Consider the following 15,542-nt stretch of genomic DNA (forward strand, 5'->3'; position numbering starts at 1 on the left):
GGGACTCAAGTGCCTCTGCAATTTACCCAATGGGCCTCACAGGCCTCTGCAAATCATCTAGTGGGACTCATGTGCCTCCTCTGCAAATCACCAACTGGGCCTCACAGGCCCCTGCAGGTCATGTAATATCAGTCTTTGCAAATCACTTTACTGGCCTCATGGGCCTCTGCAAGCCACCTAATGGGCCTTAAGGACCTCTGTAAGTTACCTAATGGGCCTTAAGGACCTCTGTAAGTTACCTAATGGGCCTTAAGGACCTCTGCAAGTTACCTAATGGGCCTTAAGGACCTCTGCAAGTTACCTAATGGGCCTTAAGGACCTCTGCAAGTTACCTAATGGGCCTTAAGGACCTCTGCAAGTCACCTAATGGGCTTTAAGGACCTCTGCAAGTTACCTAATGGGCTTTAAGGACCTCTGTAAGTTACCTAATGGGCCTTAAGGACCTCTGCAAATCTCCTAATTGGCCTCACTGACCTCTGCAAATCACTTAATGGGCCTAAAGTGCCACTGCAAATCACCTAATGGGCCTTATGGGCCTCTGCAAATTAGAACATACAATATTGTCATAGTCTTACCTTTACACAAAGTGCACCACATCTTTTTGAAACAGCCTTTTCGCAGCAATGTAGTTTGGCAGAGTCCATTCCAGCAATAGGTCTATTAGGGAAATTGGGGATAAGAAAACACTTGTACAGCGGGTTCTGAAATAGATGAAGACTTACTGGTTTAATGATAAAGTTGATGATATCTGTGACCCTTCAATTTTGGTGAAATAAAAATACATATATTTTCATATTATTCTATCTAAAGTTCTAAAGTTCATTGCAATACAATAATCCAAAATGCTTGTCTAATGACTGATTGCTACAGTCCAAGAATTATTTCAAACAGGAAACATGCAGTAATGTTGTTGTATCTAAAAAAAAATTTAAATGTTCCTGAGTCTGTGACATTGTACATCTTCTGTACCAGCATTATATAGTGAATTATGCCACAAGCTTAGCTCAACAGTAAGAACACAAAAAAACTTCCAATACTCAAATCAAGGTCAAGGCTTTTCTCTGAGACATTATGCCCAGTAATGTCGTCTGTTCTCCAGCTCGACATGTACCGATGCACAAGTACGTGCATCATTTCAAAAGAAAACACAGTAAATAATTCCCAAACTATAATAATGGTGATCTGACGCAATTCAAGCAAAATTAATTGTTTATCTGTTTTAAAAAAGAGCTTCATTTATGCAGATCATCCTGTGGTGACGAGGGTGTGAGCGATTTGTGTATATGAGATGCAATAACTTGAAGAATCTATGTAGTCTGTAATTATAATAATCTACAGAAAAGGTTATTTAATGCGTTAATCACACAGTAAAACTTCAATATACTCATTAAGTATCAGCTTAAAAAATCCTGATTTACTACATTAATTTGATACAGTATAATGCTGCTGTCTGTTTTGCTAATTTTAATACAACTGTCATGCATATCAGAGCCATGCTCCTTTACAGATGAAGATCAAAATTACATTTCTTTAGACTAGATAGCTACTGATATTAAATACCTAAACTGATATGAATTAAAGCTAAAATCTTTCTATTGTATATCAACTTTTCAAAATCGTAAGTAACATTTCTGAGAGTTTTCTACATATTTTATCGATTAAAGGAGTCTGTTTATTGACAAAAACTGCTGAAAATGTTAAAATGTTTTTAATTTTTCTTTCTATTGTAATTACTTGCTTATAAAATCATGAAGAAAAACTAAGTGTGGAGCATTTTAGTAATGTATGGACCATGAAGACATTTGAGAACAACAACAACAGGCAAACAAACAGATGTTTGTGTGCTGCTAGGGTGTATATCATCTCAAGTTACTGGTGACTGACAGCGTCAGCTATAAAATAATGCAAATTGTTTTGAAATGACTATACATTTTGAAATTTTTATATGACACTTGAGGTCAGTTTAGAAGAGTTTGTCAGACTCAGTGAGGTGTTTGACAAAGTGAAGGTCAATTTATAATAACAGATGTTTGAATAAAATATAAAATTAAGAAGTTTAACAAAAAATATATAATATACACTTCTATAATTTCAAGTTGTCATTATATCAAACCATTTTATTTTTCAAGAAAAAAAATGAAGGTTCAAAAGGAGTCTTAAAAGTAAATTTATGTGACATGATGATGTTATGAGTTTAAACTGTGTATAAAAGGCAAAATCTATATTTGGCAGAACAATATAAATATCGCATTCTTAACTCTGTATAATTAAAAATTAAATAAAATACTAAGTTTTCATGAAGATTTTCATATACTGTTAAATTATTTATTTTTTTCACATAAAACTTGAAATTTTGGTGAAAAGGTTTGACAAGTATTCTAAGAGATTGGTATAAACTAAAGTTAACTTCAATTGTTCATTAGGATTTAATCATGTGGACTGACAGAACCATAACATCAACCAAGTAGGTGATTTAACAATATCTTAACTGGCAAATCACTAAGCAATCTGACAATCATTTTCAATGATAAATTCCCTTCACATGTTTCTTCATGTGCCTGTAATTGCCACTTAAATATTTGCCTTTGCAGCAAGAACCAAGTAGAAACCATACAATTTTTTATCTTGACTTGAAATTTTTCTATTCAGGAACATAAAAATAAATCCCAAGTTATAAGGTATAATTTTCAAATTAACTATACACTAACTTTCCTGAAACATGTCTCGATTTTTTTCTAAAAGTTAAACAAAAATAAATCTTAACATCTAAATCATGATTTTCAAATTGAACGCAAACAAAATTTCATGAAACAGCCTCATGTTTTTTTCCCAACTTGAAAATTCCTATCAGAAAAAAATATATATATTATGAGCCACGCCATGAAAAAAACAACATAGTGGCTTTGCGACCAGCATGGATTTAGACCAGACTGCGCGGATCAGGATCCATGCTGTTTGCTTTCAATGCTTATTGCAATTAGAGAAACCGTTAGCGAACAGCGTGGATCCTGACCAGACTGCGCGAATGCACAGGCTGGTCTGGATCCATGCAGGTCGCAAATGCACTATGTTGGTTTTCTCATGGTGCGGCTCATATATATTCATTTCGCTAGCACAATAAACTATCAACAGATACTCCTGTATCTGCTTCAAAACTTATAAACAAGAAGATTCAAACTGAGTGTGATTAGAAAATTCGTTCAGCCCAGATAAACAGTTTTATTACATAACCTCATGTGTTATCGCAGCACTACCATCTCTGTGGAAGCCTCTATCTCACCTATCAATCTTTTAATTAATCGACAGACTCTGCGATAATACTCTTATCTACTCCGGTTGTAATGTTTGCAGCAGATCTTCTGTGCTGATACGGAGCATTTTAAATTTTTCAGAGTTTTATTCAATATTAAAAAGTTTTTATTACAAAGAAATCTTCTTTAACAAATAAGACAACATATAAAATTTGAACTGTTTTTGTTACCTTGAAATTATCTTTTGGAAATAACAAGGTGTAAAGATATAAAGATTCTACACAATCATATTTCAGTGTGTTTTACCAGCTGCTGCACTGTTTTTCTCTCATAATCATATTCAGCAGTTCTACAACATTATTTTTTAATTCGTAACCTTTAGCCTGCTGGCGGCAAGTGATTTGCCATTGCGACCAGTGCAGACCCGGATCAGCCTGCATGTCCGTTCACGCTGATCATGGTCTGCACTGTTTGCTATTCAGTTGGTATCATTTTAGTAAGCACCCCAAAGTTTTAACAGTTAATGGTACTGTCCAAATTGGAAGATGGACATGTTCACTTTAGAAATTTAGCAGGGCAAGGGTTAAGTCATAAAACTTGTTTTTCTTCCATGATATGGGAATGACTGAGACAGGAAAAACTTGAATCTGACCTGCCCAATAACATAAGAGAAGTAGCCAAAACATGATTAAAATTTGATGAACCAAGGACCGTAACTCCACTGAAAATCACTGAACCAGAACATGCAAGCAATATGCACAGCTAGGGTTGGCAATGATCTGGTGTACATCCCCCTGGTGGTGTTGGCAAACATAAAGACAGACAAACTAACAGACAGACACACAGACAGACACACAGATGGACAGCACCAGAACAATATGCTCTATCCCCCACAACAATGTGGGAGACATAAGAATATCATCTTTCAACAAATTCTTCTTTACGAAAAATAGAAATACATGGTATTTTTACTAAAAACAAAATGGTTAAGTTTAAATGCAGTTACTAAATTTGATAAGTATACAACTTCTTTATACCAATGAAAGACTGAGGACAGGTACTGTTTTCTGTTATTCCATCATTGTGCTTCCGTACATATGAGAACAGAAAGTTACTTTTTTTTTAGTTTGAGAACCACCAGAATGATACACTTTGCAAATTCTATTTTTGTACCTTTAATACCAGTAATGACATCTGATTCATTATATTGCATGTTGAGATTGCCTAATCCAGAGAGATTCTAAAGTTACGGAGCAATCAAAACTTTAATTTTCCATGAAGCAAAAAAAATGCAGGGAAAAAAACATTAAATTACAAACTGCACAGGAAATATCACGCATTCCAGAATTAGTCAGATTCTGACAATTTATGGGATGCATGTCAGTTTCATTTCCAGAGTCTGCTGTTTTTTATTGTTTTTTTTTCTGTTGTTGCATTGCTGGATTTCCGTGCTAACTAGCTGTCAAGATGTGTAACCAACAGAACATTGTTCAGTGCCAAGGACTATCTTAACCAGTAATCATGCCCTTCCTGCTGAGGTTAAAAATCAAGCACAGCAGGAGTAAGCTGCCTGTCAGTCAACATGGAAGCCTATTAGACAGCTAGTTATAAGCATTATCAGGGAAATTAATCAATTTCCTTGTACCTGCCTAGATCAGGATTAATTAGCAAACTTAAGCATGCACTGTACCTGTCTGATATTGAAGAACAAAAACAATGGGCTAATATATCATATTCCTTCAATACATTTTCCCAGTATCTGCAGACTGGCTACCAAGCCAACATAGTTAATTTAGGACTAACTTGCCTTACCTGTAGAAAAATCTGACATTTAAAAGTGACATTGCCATAAGGGAGTCAGCGGCACAGTGGCTAGCAGTTTGGACTACAATGGCAGTGATCTGGGTTTGATTCCCAGTCATGGCTGATATCCTGACTAGAGTTCAGTGCTAAGTGATTTTAATTTGGTACTGTTTCCGGCAGAACTGGCCTAGACTGGATGCTGGGGAGGTAAATATGACACCTGCCAATGGCTTGACTGGAAAGAAGTTGTTCCATTCATTCCAGGTGGGGACATTCGTTGACTACCCACACCTAGCAACAAAGCTTTAATAGCACTCGACTATCAAAGGATACAATTTGCATAAAATATGAACAAAGACAAACTTCCACATGACAGGCAGATTGTGATAAACTGACAGACCGTGAGCCTAGTCGCTATTCGACATTAGCATGAGCCTAGTCCTATATGACATTAGCATGAGCCCAGTCCCTATATGACATTAGCATGAGTCTAGTCCCTGTATGACATTAGCATGAACCTATTTCCTATATGACATTAGCATGAGCCTAGTTCCTATATGACATTAGCATTAGTCCCTATATGACATTAGCACAAGTCTCAGACTGTATCTCCTATTAAAGGTTCTTTGCTGACACACACCGTTACTTGACACAAGCCATTTATTATACTGACATGATACTTACTTGACATAAAATAATTCCTGGCATTACAGGGACATTTCATGAAATGTGTCAATTTAGATAACGAATCTTGACATCAACCTCAAAGACTGACATAAAGAAGTATAGGATATCTACCCTGTATATTACGGATGTTTACCAGACAGGAAAAATGTTAACATTTTTGCAGGTTATTATCTGTATATTTGCAGTAGATTAAAAACTGCTGATATTTCACCCTTAGAGATATGAAATTGTTTTCATATATCATATAACAGTATATTAGACATGAATCAGACATAAACCATCTGTGTACTGACGATTTCCTGATCCATTCATTGACTGAAATCTGACAGAAACAACTCAAATGAGGCTGATATGCTTCACCTGTCTAAAACCTTCCAATCAAAATGCATTAGAACAGTGGGTTTAGCTCATAATGGAAAACTAAGTTCAATTAGTGGAATTAACAGGAAATAACAAATGGAACAGCTTTGCTTACATAGAAAAACTGCCACTCAATTAAGTATGATAATTGGAAAGGGTAGGGTAGCAGGTGTGTGTATTAAGGGGTAGAAGTGTGTGTCATACACAAGGTAATACCCATCAGTTATTTTGACTTACATACCAAAATATACTTAAGTTGTATCAAATGAGAATGCGTATCCTGGAAATGCATGTAACATCACTTTACAACTGTATTTTAACTGTGTAACAGCAGTCAATTAACCGATAGTGTTCCTATATTCTGTCATAGTTCTGACTCATTCTCAACAAGATCTGTCAAGGACAAATGACTCAAGGACTTCAGAGTAACTGTGTTCTGTCAAATAATCAAAGAGATCATCTACTCTTGTGGGAATTAAACAATTAACATCCCCTCTCACTGGGACTGAACACTTCGTTAACATCATCTCTCATTGGGACTGAACACTTAGCATCATCTCTCATGGGAATTGAACACTAAGTAGCATCACCTCTCACCGGGACTGGACACTTAGCATCACCTCTCACCAGCATTGAACACTTAGCATCACCTCTCATGGGGACTGAGCAATTTTCATCAGCTCTAACTGGGATTGGACACTTCAGGGAATCACCTCTTGTGGAAACTGAACAATTAACATCATCACTCACAGGGGTTATATACTTAGCATCATCTCTGACAAAGGCTGAACTCTCATGAGGACTGAGCAATTAACAACACCTCTCAATGGGCAGCCTGGAAAACCTGGGATGGGCTCGTGGGATGGGCTCATGGGATGGGATGGGCTGGGCTGAAGGTCATGGGATTGTGGGCCCAATGTCAAAGAAATATACAGTAAGGAACATTAATTAAAAGTTCAACTGATCAATTAAGCTCTGAGGTCAGCTAAGGATAACAGGGACACAACCTGTAATTACAATTCCCAGAGTGAGTATATTCACTGCCAAGAAGTGAAATGAATAAAAAAATACAAATACTTAGTCCTCTTCCTTGTTAGAATGTACTTCTACGGTTCCGATGCAAGTAATAAAGAATTAATGGACAGTATTTTTTATCATAAGTAAAGCAAAAAAAAAAGTAATTATTTGGAACAAAATATATTCATTTATTGTTCACTTTGTGTGAATGTTAACATCAAAATTTATTTATTTTATCTATATTCAATAAATTCAAAATTGACAAATGTTAGAGAATCCCCTTTTTCGTATATTATACATGTAATATGTCTGATATATCTATATTCATTTTTATAATCTTTTTATATTGTGAAATTTGTTAATTAATGTTTACTTTTTATTTTCAGTAACCTCTTTTGTTCCGAGAATTGAATTATTTCCATCGTCGTATTTTCTCTCAAAAATGATTTTTATTTCCTAATAAATTACTTTTACAGAAACTCAGTGTAGGTTCATTCTCTGATTGGGTTAGAAGTCAACTGCTGAATTCGTCATTTATCTCCCTGCGACATATATATAATTCTAACATCATTATTACAAATTGTTTATTATTTTTATATTCAGATATATTTTTTACTACGTAAGTCTATTGTTATTTCATTTATATATCATTTATAAATATGTATGCAAGAATGATATTCTACGTGTTTTTTATTTTTCATCATTTAATTTATTACTTTAAGATTATTACTGTTTTATTTAGTGTACTACTGACTGGATCAAGAGAACTTATTAGGAATAATAATGATAACAATAAAAGGAAAATGTAATAACTGTTATTTGCCAAGAAAACATTATCTCCTTTTGTTACTCTCGGCCAGATCCGTATTGGCACCATGGCATGAATTCCCAGGAGTATCATTTATTCTGTAGAGAACTGTTTCACCTTAAGAAACCTGTGAGAATCTGAGAAAGTTTTGGGGTCAAATGGGTTCAGCCCATGTCCTTGAGTCCATCCCATCCCATCCCACGAGCCCATCCCATGATCCCATCCCAGGTTTTCCAGGATCCCCTCTCAATGGCATTGAAACACTTTGCACCACCTCTCAAGGGGACTGAGCAATTAAAATCATCTATCACAGGGGGTTAACACTTAACATCACTTCTCATTGAGAATGAAAAATAAATATCAACTTTCTTGGTCAGGTGTCAGGTTCGACTGTAATGCTGACCAGTGATTTCAGTTACAGTCTCAGTTAAATGACTGAGCTTTTCAATAGTTTAATTCTTGCTTGTCCAATTAACTTTTCTTTCATTCTAGGTGCTACTTTTTACCCGAAAATAAACTCCCTAACCTTCCCATGCAAAGCAGCAACTGGCAAAGTAGCTCCACCAATATGTTTTCTCACCATTCTCACAGACAAAAATTAGCCAAAAGTAAAAAAAAAAAACCTCTTCACAAACTGAATTAGCCAAAAGTCATAAAACTGCTGGCAAGTGTAGTACCTTATTATCAGTATTGTTTAAGAAAATCATTTAAGAGCAGACATTAGTTTTAAACAATAAGTGGATTCTGGATCATAAATCAAGATGTTGAGAGGCAAACTGGTTTAACTTTAATTACAGCGTAATCAGATTAAGACCTTATTGCGCTTGTTTCTGAGAATGCCAAGAGCTTGGATAAGGATTACAAAAACAATTTTGGCAGGAAAAAATATTCTAACAAACTTCCTTGGGTGTTTCATAATGTTAAGTGCATGATAATAATTCTGTCCTGAAAACCCAGGTGTGACTGCAAAAAATGTAGGTTGGCAAATACCATAAAGATATAGAAGTTCTCTGAAGTATCTCAAATATTATAAGCAAAATAATGAGACACATTCTGTGTAAGAATATTCTGTTATTGTTTTGCTTGGTTGTATTCTATGCTTCCAAAGGATCTTCTTACAGCAATTACTGTAGAAGTTGTCAAAGTGTCAATCTTTGCAAATTTCAGACATGCTAAGAGTGGTATTTACAATCTGCAATGGCTGACACTCAAACAATGATTAAATTGCTCCATGACAGACTACAGGTTAGAACTGTAAAATCATGCAAAATCTGAACATAGCATGATTGTTCGTTGGGATTAAATTTTCACAGACTAACTCAACCACCAAATCCACGAAAATAAGTCGCCCACGAATAGTAATGATGTAACAGTATCTAAATATTAATTACTATAAATATCCTTCATGACATTACAATAACTCATCCCTCCATTGAGGACATTACCATAACTCATCTCTCATCCCTCCAGTGAGGACATTATATTAACTCATCCCTCCAGTGGGGACATTACAATAACTCATCCCTCCAGTGGGGACATTACAATAACTCATCCCTCCAGTGGGGACATTACAATAACTCATCCCTCCAGTGAGGACATTACAATAACTCATCCCTCCAGTGAGGACATTACAATAACTCATCCCTCCAGTGAGGCACAGGCTGTTATAATGATATAACTGCAATAAAGGATTATTTGTAATTGCTGATGCATAAAGGTAAGTGCATATCAATAAATATGCACTAAAACACTAGCTTATACCACAATTCTGGGAATACATTCTTACTGGTTCCTGTAATGTTTTCATAGTAAATAAATAACTGGAAACTATGTAAACAATAAGATGCATTGCATAAAGTATTCACTTCTGGGAATTCAAGCAAGAGAGAAATTGAAGTTTATCTGATTCTAATCATTTATTCATCTTGACTGTTCTTCTATCCACTGTTGTAGTTTTCATATTGTGTTTAAAGTTTGGAATAATATATCTATAAATATCTGCACAATTTAATTTTAATAGTCATAACTGTTTTTAAAGGAAAATACAAGACCTAAATAGTAATTCACAGAACCAGTGATTGTTTAGTTTAGTACAATTTTCAGTCTTTGTTAAACATAAAAACAACTGTTAGAACACAAGTTTTTTTCTGCATTATTTTCTTTTTTAAAAATACGCATGTTTGCTGTAGAATGTACGAAAGTGTCAATCATTTGATTGTAGCATGCGTAAATTGTGATGGAAAGTCAGTTGTGTTATCTTCTTCAGTGATTATAGATATATTTCAGTCTTGATTGTATGTGGATGTTGTTGTTGGTATTTTCTTGTTTTTTTTACTTTTAGAAGGACAAATTTGAAAAAAGACATAAATTATTGGTTGTATATTCCTTAATGTATTACCTTTATTAAATTATTAATTATTATCATTATTACTGCAAACCCCATTCCTAGGGGTCGTAGTAAAAGTGACCTAAGCACGCATTTAGACCAGTTTTACTCTCATCCCTTTATTCATTTATGTCAAATGTTGGGATTATAAATATACATTTTGTTTCTCCTGGTGCAGACTTTGAATGTAAATAACTTTTTAAGTTTCAAGTCAAAAGCTTTGATAGTAACAGAGATATTTGACTTTATCAAAAAATTTAACCTAAAATTCTAAGTTAAAAAGGGGCATAACTCTGTCAAAATTCAAATCAGAGTTATGGGATTGTTCTCCTGGTGTAGACTTTGATAGTAATTAACTATGTTAAGTTTCAAGTCAATAACTTTGATAGTAACAGAGATATTTGACTTTATCAAAAACTTTAACCAACATTGGCTGGGGCAAGTGCAATAGCTCTATTTTTTTCTTCGAAAAGTCGAGCTAAAAATGAAAAAGAATATTTATCAACTTGTACATTCAAAGAAATATTATTTTAGTTATTACAGTACTTACAAGGATGTCAACTCTTCCGCATGCAACTATAAGCTTTTCAATGATCTGATCAGGGTTGCTCTCACTGCGTAACGTCTCAGTACAAACTTTGCGACAAGTGTCATTGTCTGTATTCTCGCAGCAATGTAAACCTTGTGTATAAATAAAATTAATCATCTATTAACCTACATGTAAATTTAAATGAACTTGTCATCTTCCAATTGGACATACTTAACTGTAAGGAGTACAAAGTACTGACGAATAGCGACAGAGTGATACGAGATGCAGTTGATCTGATTACACGGTCGCAAAGGCAGAACCAATTGTTTCCAGCATGATAAGGGTTAAATCAATTGTAGCAGAAGTTCTTACAAGGTATACAAACTATGCAAGAGAACTACTTTCTGGACTTCTGACCTGGGTCATTATGTTATAAAATTGTAACTGGAGACCAGTCAAAACTCAAGCATGTGATTGGTTGTTTCTGAGGACCATTTAAAAATTGACCAATGACAAAGATGTATTCTTGGACTGGTGTCCAAAATTCAGTTTTACAGCCTTGGAGCCAGTACTCATGCCTTGGTAAGGAACTGTGAAACCCATAGTCAAATTTAACCTTTAGCCTGCTGGCAGCAAGTGATTCTGCCTTTGCGACCAGTGCAGACCAAGATCATCCTGATCACGGTCTGCACTGTTCGCTATTCAGTCAGTAAATTTTCACTGAACAACCCTCCGAATAATAAATGGTACTGCTTAAATTGAATGATAGACCAGTCCATTTTAGAAATTTAGCTGGCTAAAGGTTAAACTCCACATGGGTGTCAAACTGAGCTGCTACAACAGTTACTGTCAAAGATAAAGCAACTGGATTAGGAAACAAGTCTAGAACTCCTGCTTTTGATTTGTTGATTCTGGACATGATTTTGAAATTGTCCAATGGCAAAACTGTGCTTTGAAACAAATCTACAATATTTACTTTTTATAACCTTTCAGCTTATGGAGACAATCCAATCGTTCAACCACGCTAATGACAAGATGCCTTTAGTTATCACAACAGCAATCATTTAGTGCAGTGTGGCAACTGTAAAAAGTCTCCCCATACTTGGATACAGTGTTGTTATATTTTCTGGTCTTTGGGATCATGGAGTCCACTCAATACTCATGGGTAATACAGTTCCGCCTAAGCTGGTGCTAGGGGACGTGAAGGGTATTGCACTTCTTACTACCTCTCAGGAACAGACTCAAACAAACCGAGTCTGCTATTATTTTGCTTGGTTGCATTCTATGCTTCCAAGGGATCTTCTTACAGATTTTATTTAATCTGCACAATCACAGAACAGATATTAAGTGGCTAGATGGTCTAGTAGTAACACGCTTGACTATCAATCCAGAGATACAGGGTTAGAATCCCGGTCCAGGCACTGGAAATTTCTGAGATGCTCTTGAGTGTCTCCTACCTACCTAAGAGGCCAGTACGGTTCTTCCCGGGAAAGATGGCTTCACATATATCTGTGCTATACAATGGGCACATTAAAGAACCAAACATGTCTACTCGCAAAGCCCTATAGCTAAGTTAGCCAGACAGGTCTGTATCTAAAAGGATTTGTCTCTCTCTGTTCTAGGGGCTTTGTCTCACTCTGTCCCTTTGGCCAGAAAGCTCTGTGTCTTTACTAGTAGGGGATGAATTTGGCGCCCTCAGTGGCTGCCTTTGCACTATGTCAAGCACCTTTGAATGATTGTTTATCATGAAAAGGGCGCTATATAAATCAGGTATAATATGAAGCAAAGGTTATATTCAACTTTCAAAATGAGCTGGAGCATATTTTACATATATTGCTAAATGTCACTCTTTATCTTTCTTTGAGACTTAAAATTTCATTACATAACAGTTTCAAGGATGGGATATAAACCAGGACGTTTCTTGAATTTGATAAATATCTATGACAGTAGACAGAAATAATGTGCTTGAAAGCAGAGACAGGTCTATTAATATTTTACCTTGATACACTTTCTTCAAAACAATGGTAGATTATTGTAAAAGATATAAATACATATTTGTTCCGCGAAATCTACATAAAAATATTTCAGCTGAAAATGCATCTTTACAAAAAATGACCACTTTAGATAATAAAAATTAATTTGTAAACTGACTGAATATAGAACAAACAATGACTGGCTAGATCATGAAATTTATGACATTTGAAAGTCTTGAAAAAAAATAATTTTGCAAATGACATACTTTCTATGTAACTACTCTGTCGAGTTGTGCGAGTCTGCTTCTGCAAGCACTGTACAACCTCCCTGTTACGGCCTGTGCAACGCTCTCGAAGTGTTTTCTTGCTTTCATGGCTTGTGATCGTGTTTGTCAAATACATGTTCCAGCACGTGGCTTTACAAGTGAGACTGTCTGTAGCAACCGCCTTGCCACAGCATTTCTCCCCATCTGTTAACACATAAAGGTACATAATACAAATAAATGTTACTATCAAGCAATATTTTTGGTTTGCTGGTATGACCATATAAGAAACTCATACTCAGTAAATATAAGGAATATAGGTTGAAATCATTTCATTTTGTTGGTGTAAGATTTTGTAGCTTTGGCTAAAACAAGTATTTTAGGGTGGCTTCAATTCTTGGAATATCAAAGTTTAAAAGATAAACAGAAATTTTCTAGGTTCGCTGGGATTCATTTTTTGCAGTTCAACACAAAAAATAATCCACGACAACTGATCTCCCTATAATAAAATTAACAGTCCTTGCTTTGGGAGCAACAAGAGCATGTATGTATTGAAGGAGAAGTGATACAACAGGTAAGATTAGAAAATGTCTGGGAGTCAGACTAGTCCTCAATTTATGTTACTATGAAAACAACACTGATTAACGAGAGCTGTCGGAGGACAGCAACACTCGACTATTCAACAGCCATGTCAATTGAATGAATATTAAAGTTGAAAACGGGGCATAATTTTGTAAAATTGCAAAACAGGGTTATGGAACATGTAAAATGCATATTAGCTTATGACAATGGACAATTGTGTGAAGTTTCAATCCATACCCATTAGTGGGTACTGAGATACCGGCTTACATACAAAAACTTTAACCAAAAACTGCCAAGTCAAAAAAGGGGCATAATTTTGTTAAAATGCAAAGTAGAGTTATGGAACCTGTGCAATGCATGTCAGATCATTGCTGTGAACAAGTGTGTGAAGTTTCAATCCATTTCCATTAGTGGGTACTGAGATACCAGCTTACATATAATACTTAAACCAAAAGTTTCTAAGTCGAAAAAGGGGCATAATTTGTGCATTGTAAGTCAGTTTATCACAGTGAATAAGTGTGTGAAGTTTCAATCCATCTAAATCGGGACGCCGATACGGACACTGGCGCTGACACAGACACTGATGCATGGGTGAGTCAAATAGCTCTACCTATTCTTTGAATAGTCGAGCTAAAAATCACAAGACTTCCAGTCAGGGGTCTATTTTTATTCCGCTTCACCTCTGATTCATGTTGGGAAATTGTCAGTTACTAGAGGAGAATAGCTTACACTGGTAAAAACGTCTGGGTAAACAGTCTATGGTAGATTAACTGAAATACTGTAAAAACATTGCATTTAACCAAACATTATATTGTCATAAAAGATTACCTCGTTGTCGCTCAATACATTCATAAAGTTTGGCATCTTCTGTACTGTGGCTGCACTGAGCTTCTACATCAGCCTCTGACTGGGCCTGAAATAAATACGAACCATTAAAAATTTGTCTTAATTTTTATCTGATGTATATGTCTACAATCAAAAGTCGCTTTCTATTTTATACAATATACAATAACTCCAGAAAACATTCCAACAGGCCAATGCCTCCAAGATTATGTCAAACATTATAAAAGTATCTTCTTTTGCTAGTGACATGGTGAATCAATCAAGGAGTTCTAGGCAATATTTATTTCCTTTATACTAAACATACTTATATCAAAATTTGTCATGTTTTTCCATCATAAATCTGGAAGCCTTTCCCTTTAAAAGATATTTTGTTGCATATGACTGTCTTGATTGTGAAGTTCTCACCAATACAAAAACAAAATCACAAAATTTTATAAAAATGACCCCTCGAGTATGTTCATTCGAAAAAGTTTATGACCTTGGGACTAGCTGCAAAAAAATGCTGACCTTGTACGGCTGGGTGTGAAGATGAAATGTGACTACTGCAGTGAAAATGCATATTTGTTGACATGCTATCAAATATAATCCTTGTCATATCGTATTTTAAACAGTGTTTTCATACAACAGGATTATATCTGATACCTTTTTGGACAAGTACCGTGTCATATCTTGGCGACTGTCTTGATTAATGCACGTATTAATTTCGACACTTTCTTCCCTCACGGAGACATTAAGTCTCTGTGTAAAACATCAGTTTTATCTCCCGTAATGAATTCAGTTTAAGGTTAAAGTTCAAAACGTAATTTATATGAATAAACTTAATAAACTGAATTGTATTAAAAACGTACTAAGTGAAATCAATAACTTGATATCATGTTCATAATGATCTATTAAAGATAAAGATTTTTCATAAATTGACTATTTGACAAACTTTTATCATGAAATTAATAAAAGATCGAACAGGTACTACAAGTGCTGTGTTAAACTTATTACTCTAGTTTTACTGCAATTTGACTGACAGTAGCCATAATTGCCTGGCC

The 15,542-nt window shown here is 35.1% G+C and overlaps 1 protein-coding gene across 1 annotated transcript in view; it reads right to left on the minus strand.

The window, feature by feature from the left end:
• LOC123530690 (reversion-inducing cysteine-rich protein with Kazal motifs-like) overlaps window positions 1–15,542 on the minus strand; it is a 92,609-nt gene that overhangs the window by 27,185 nt on the left and 49,882 nt on the right. Inside the window, exons 6-9 of the mRNA XM_045311442.2 lie at window positions 14,488–14,572; window positions 13,081–13,284; window positions 10,863–10,993; window positions 576–701 (exon numbers count right to left, since the gene is read on the minus strand). Coding sequence (XP_045167377.2) covers window positions 576–701; window positions 10,863–10,993; window positions 13,081–13,284; window positions 14,488–14,572 — 546 coding nt within the window. The remainder of the gene's footprint in view (window positions 1–575; window positions 702–10,862; window positions 10,994–13,080; window positions 13,285–14,487; window positions 14,573–15,542) is intronic.

This window comes from Mercenaria mercenaria, chromosome 11, assembly GCF_021730395.1.
Source record: "Mercenaria mercenaria strain notata chromosome 11, MADL_Memer_1, whole genome shotgun sequence".
Lineage (NCBI taxonomy): Eukaryota > Metazoa > Mollusca > Bivalvia > Venerida > Veneridae > Mercenaria > Mercenaria mercenaria.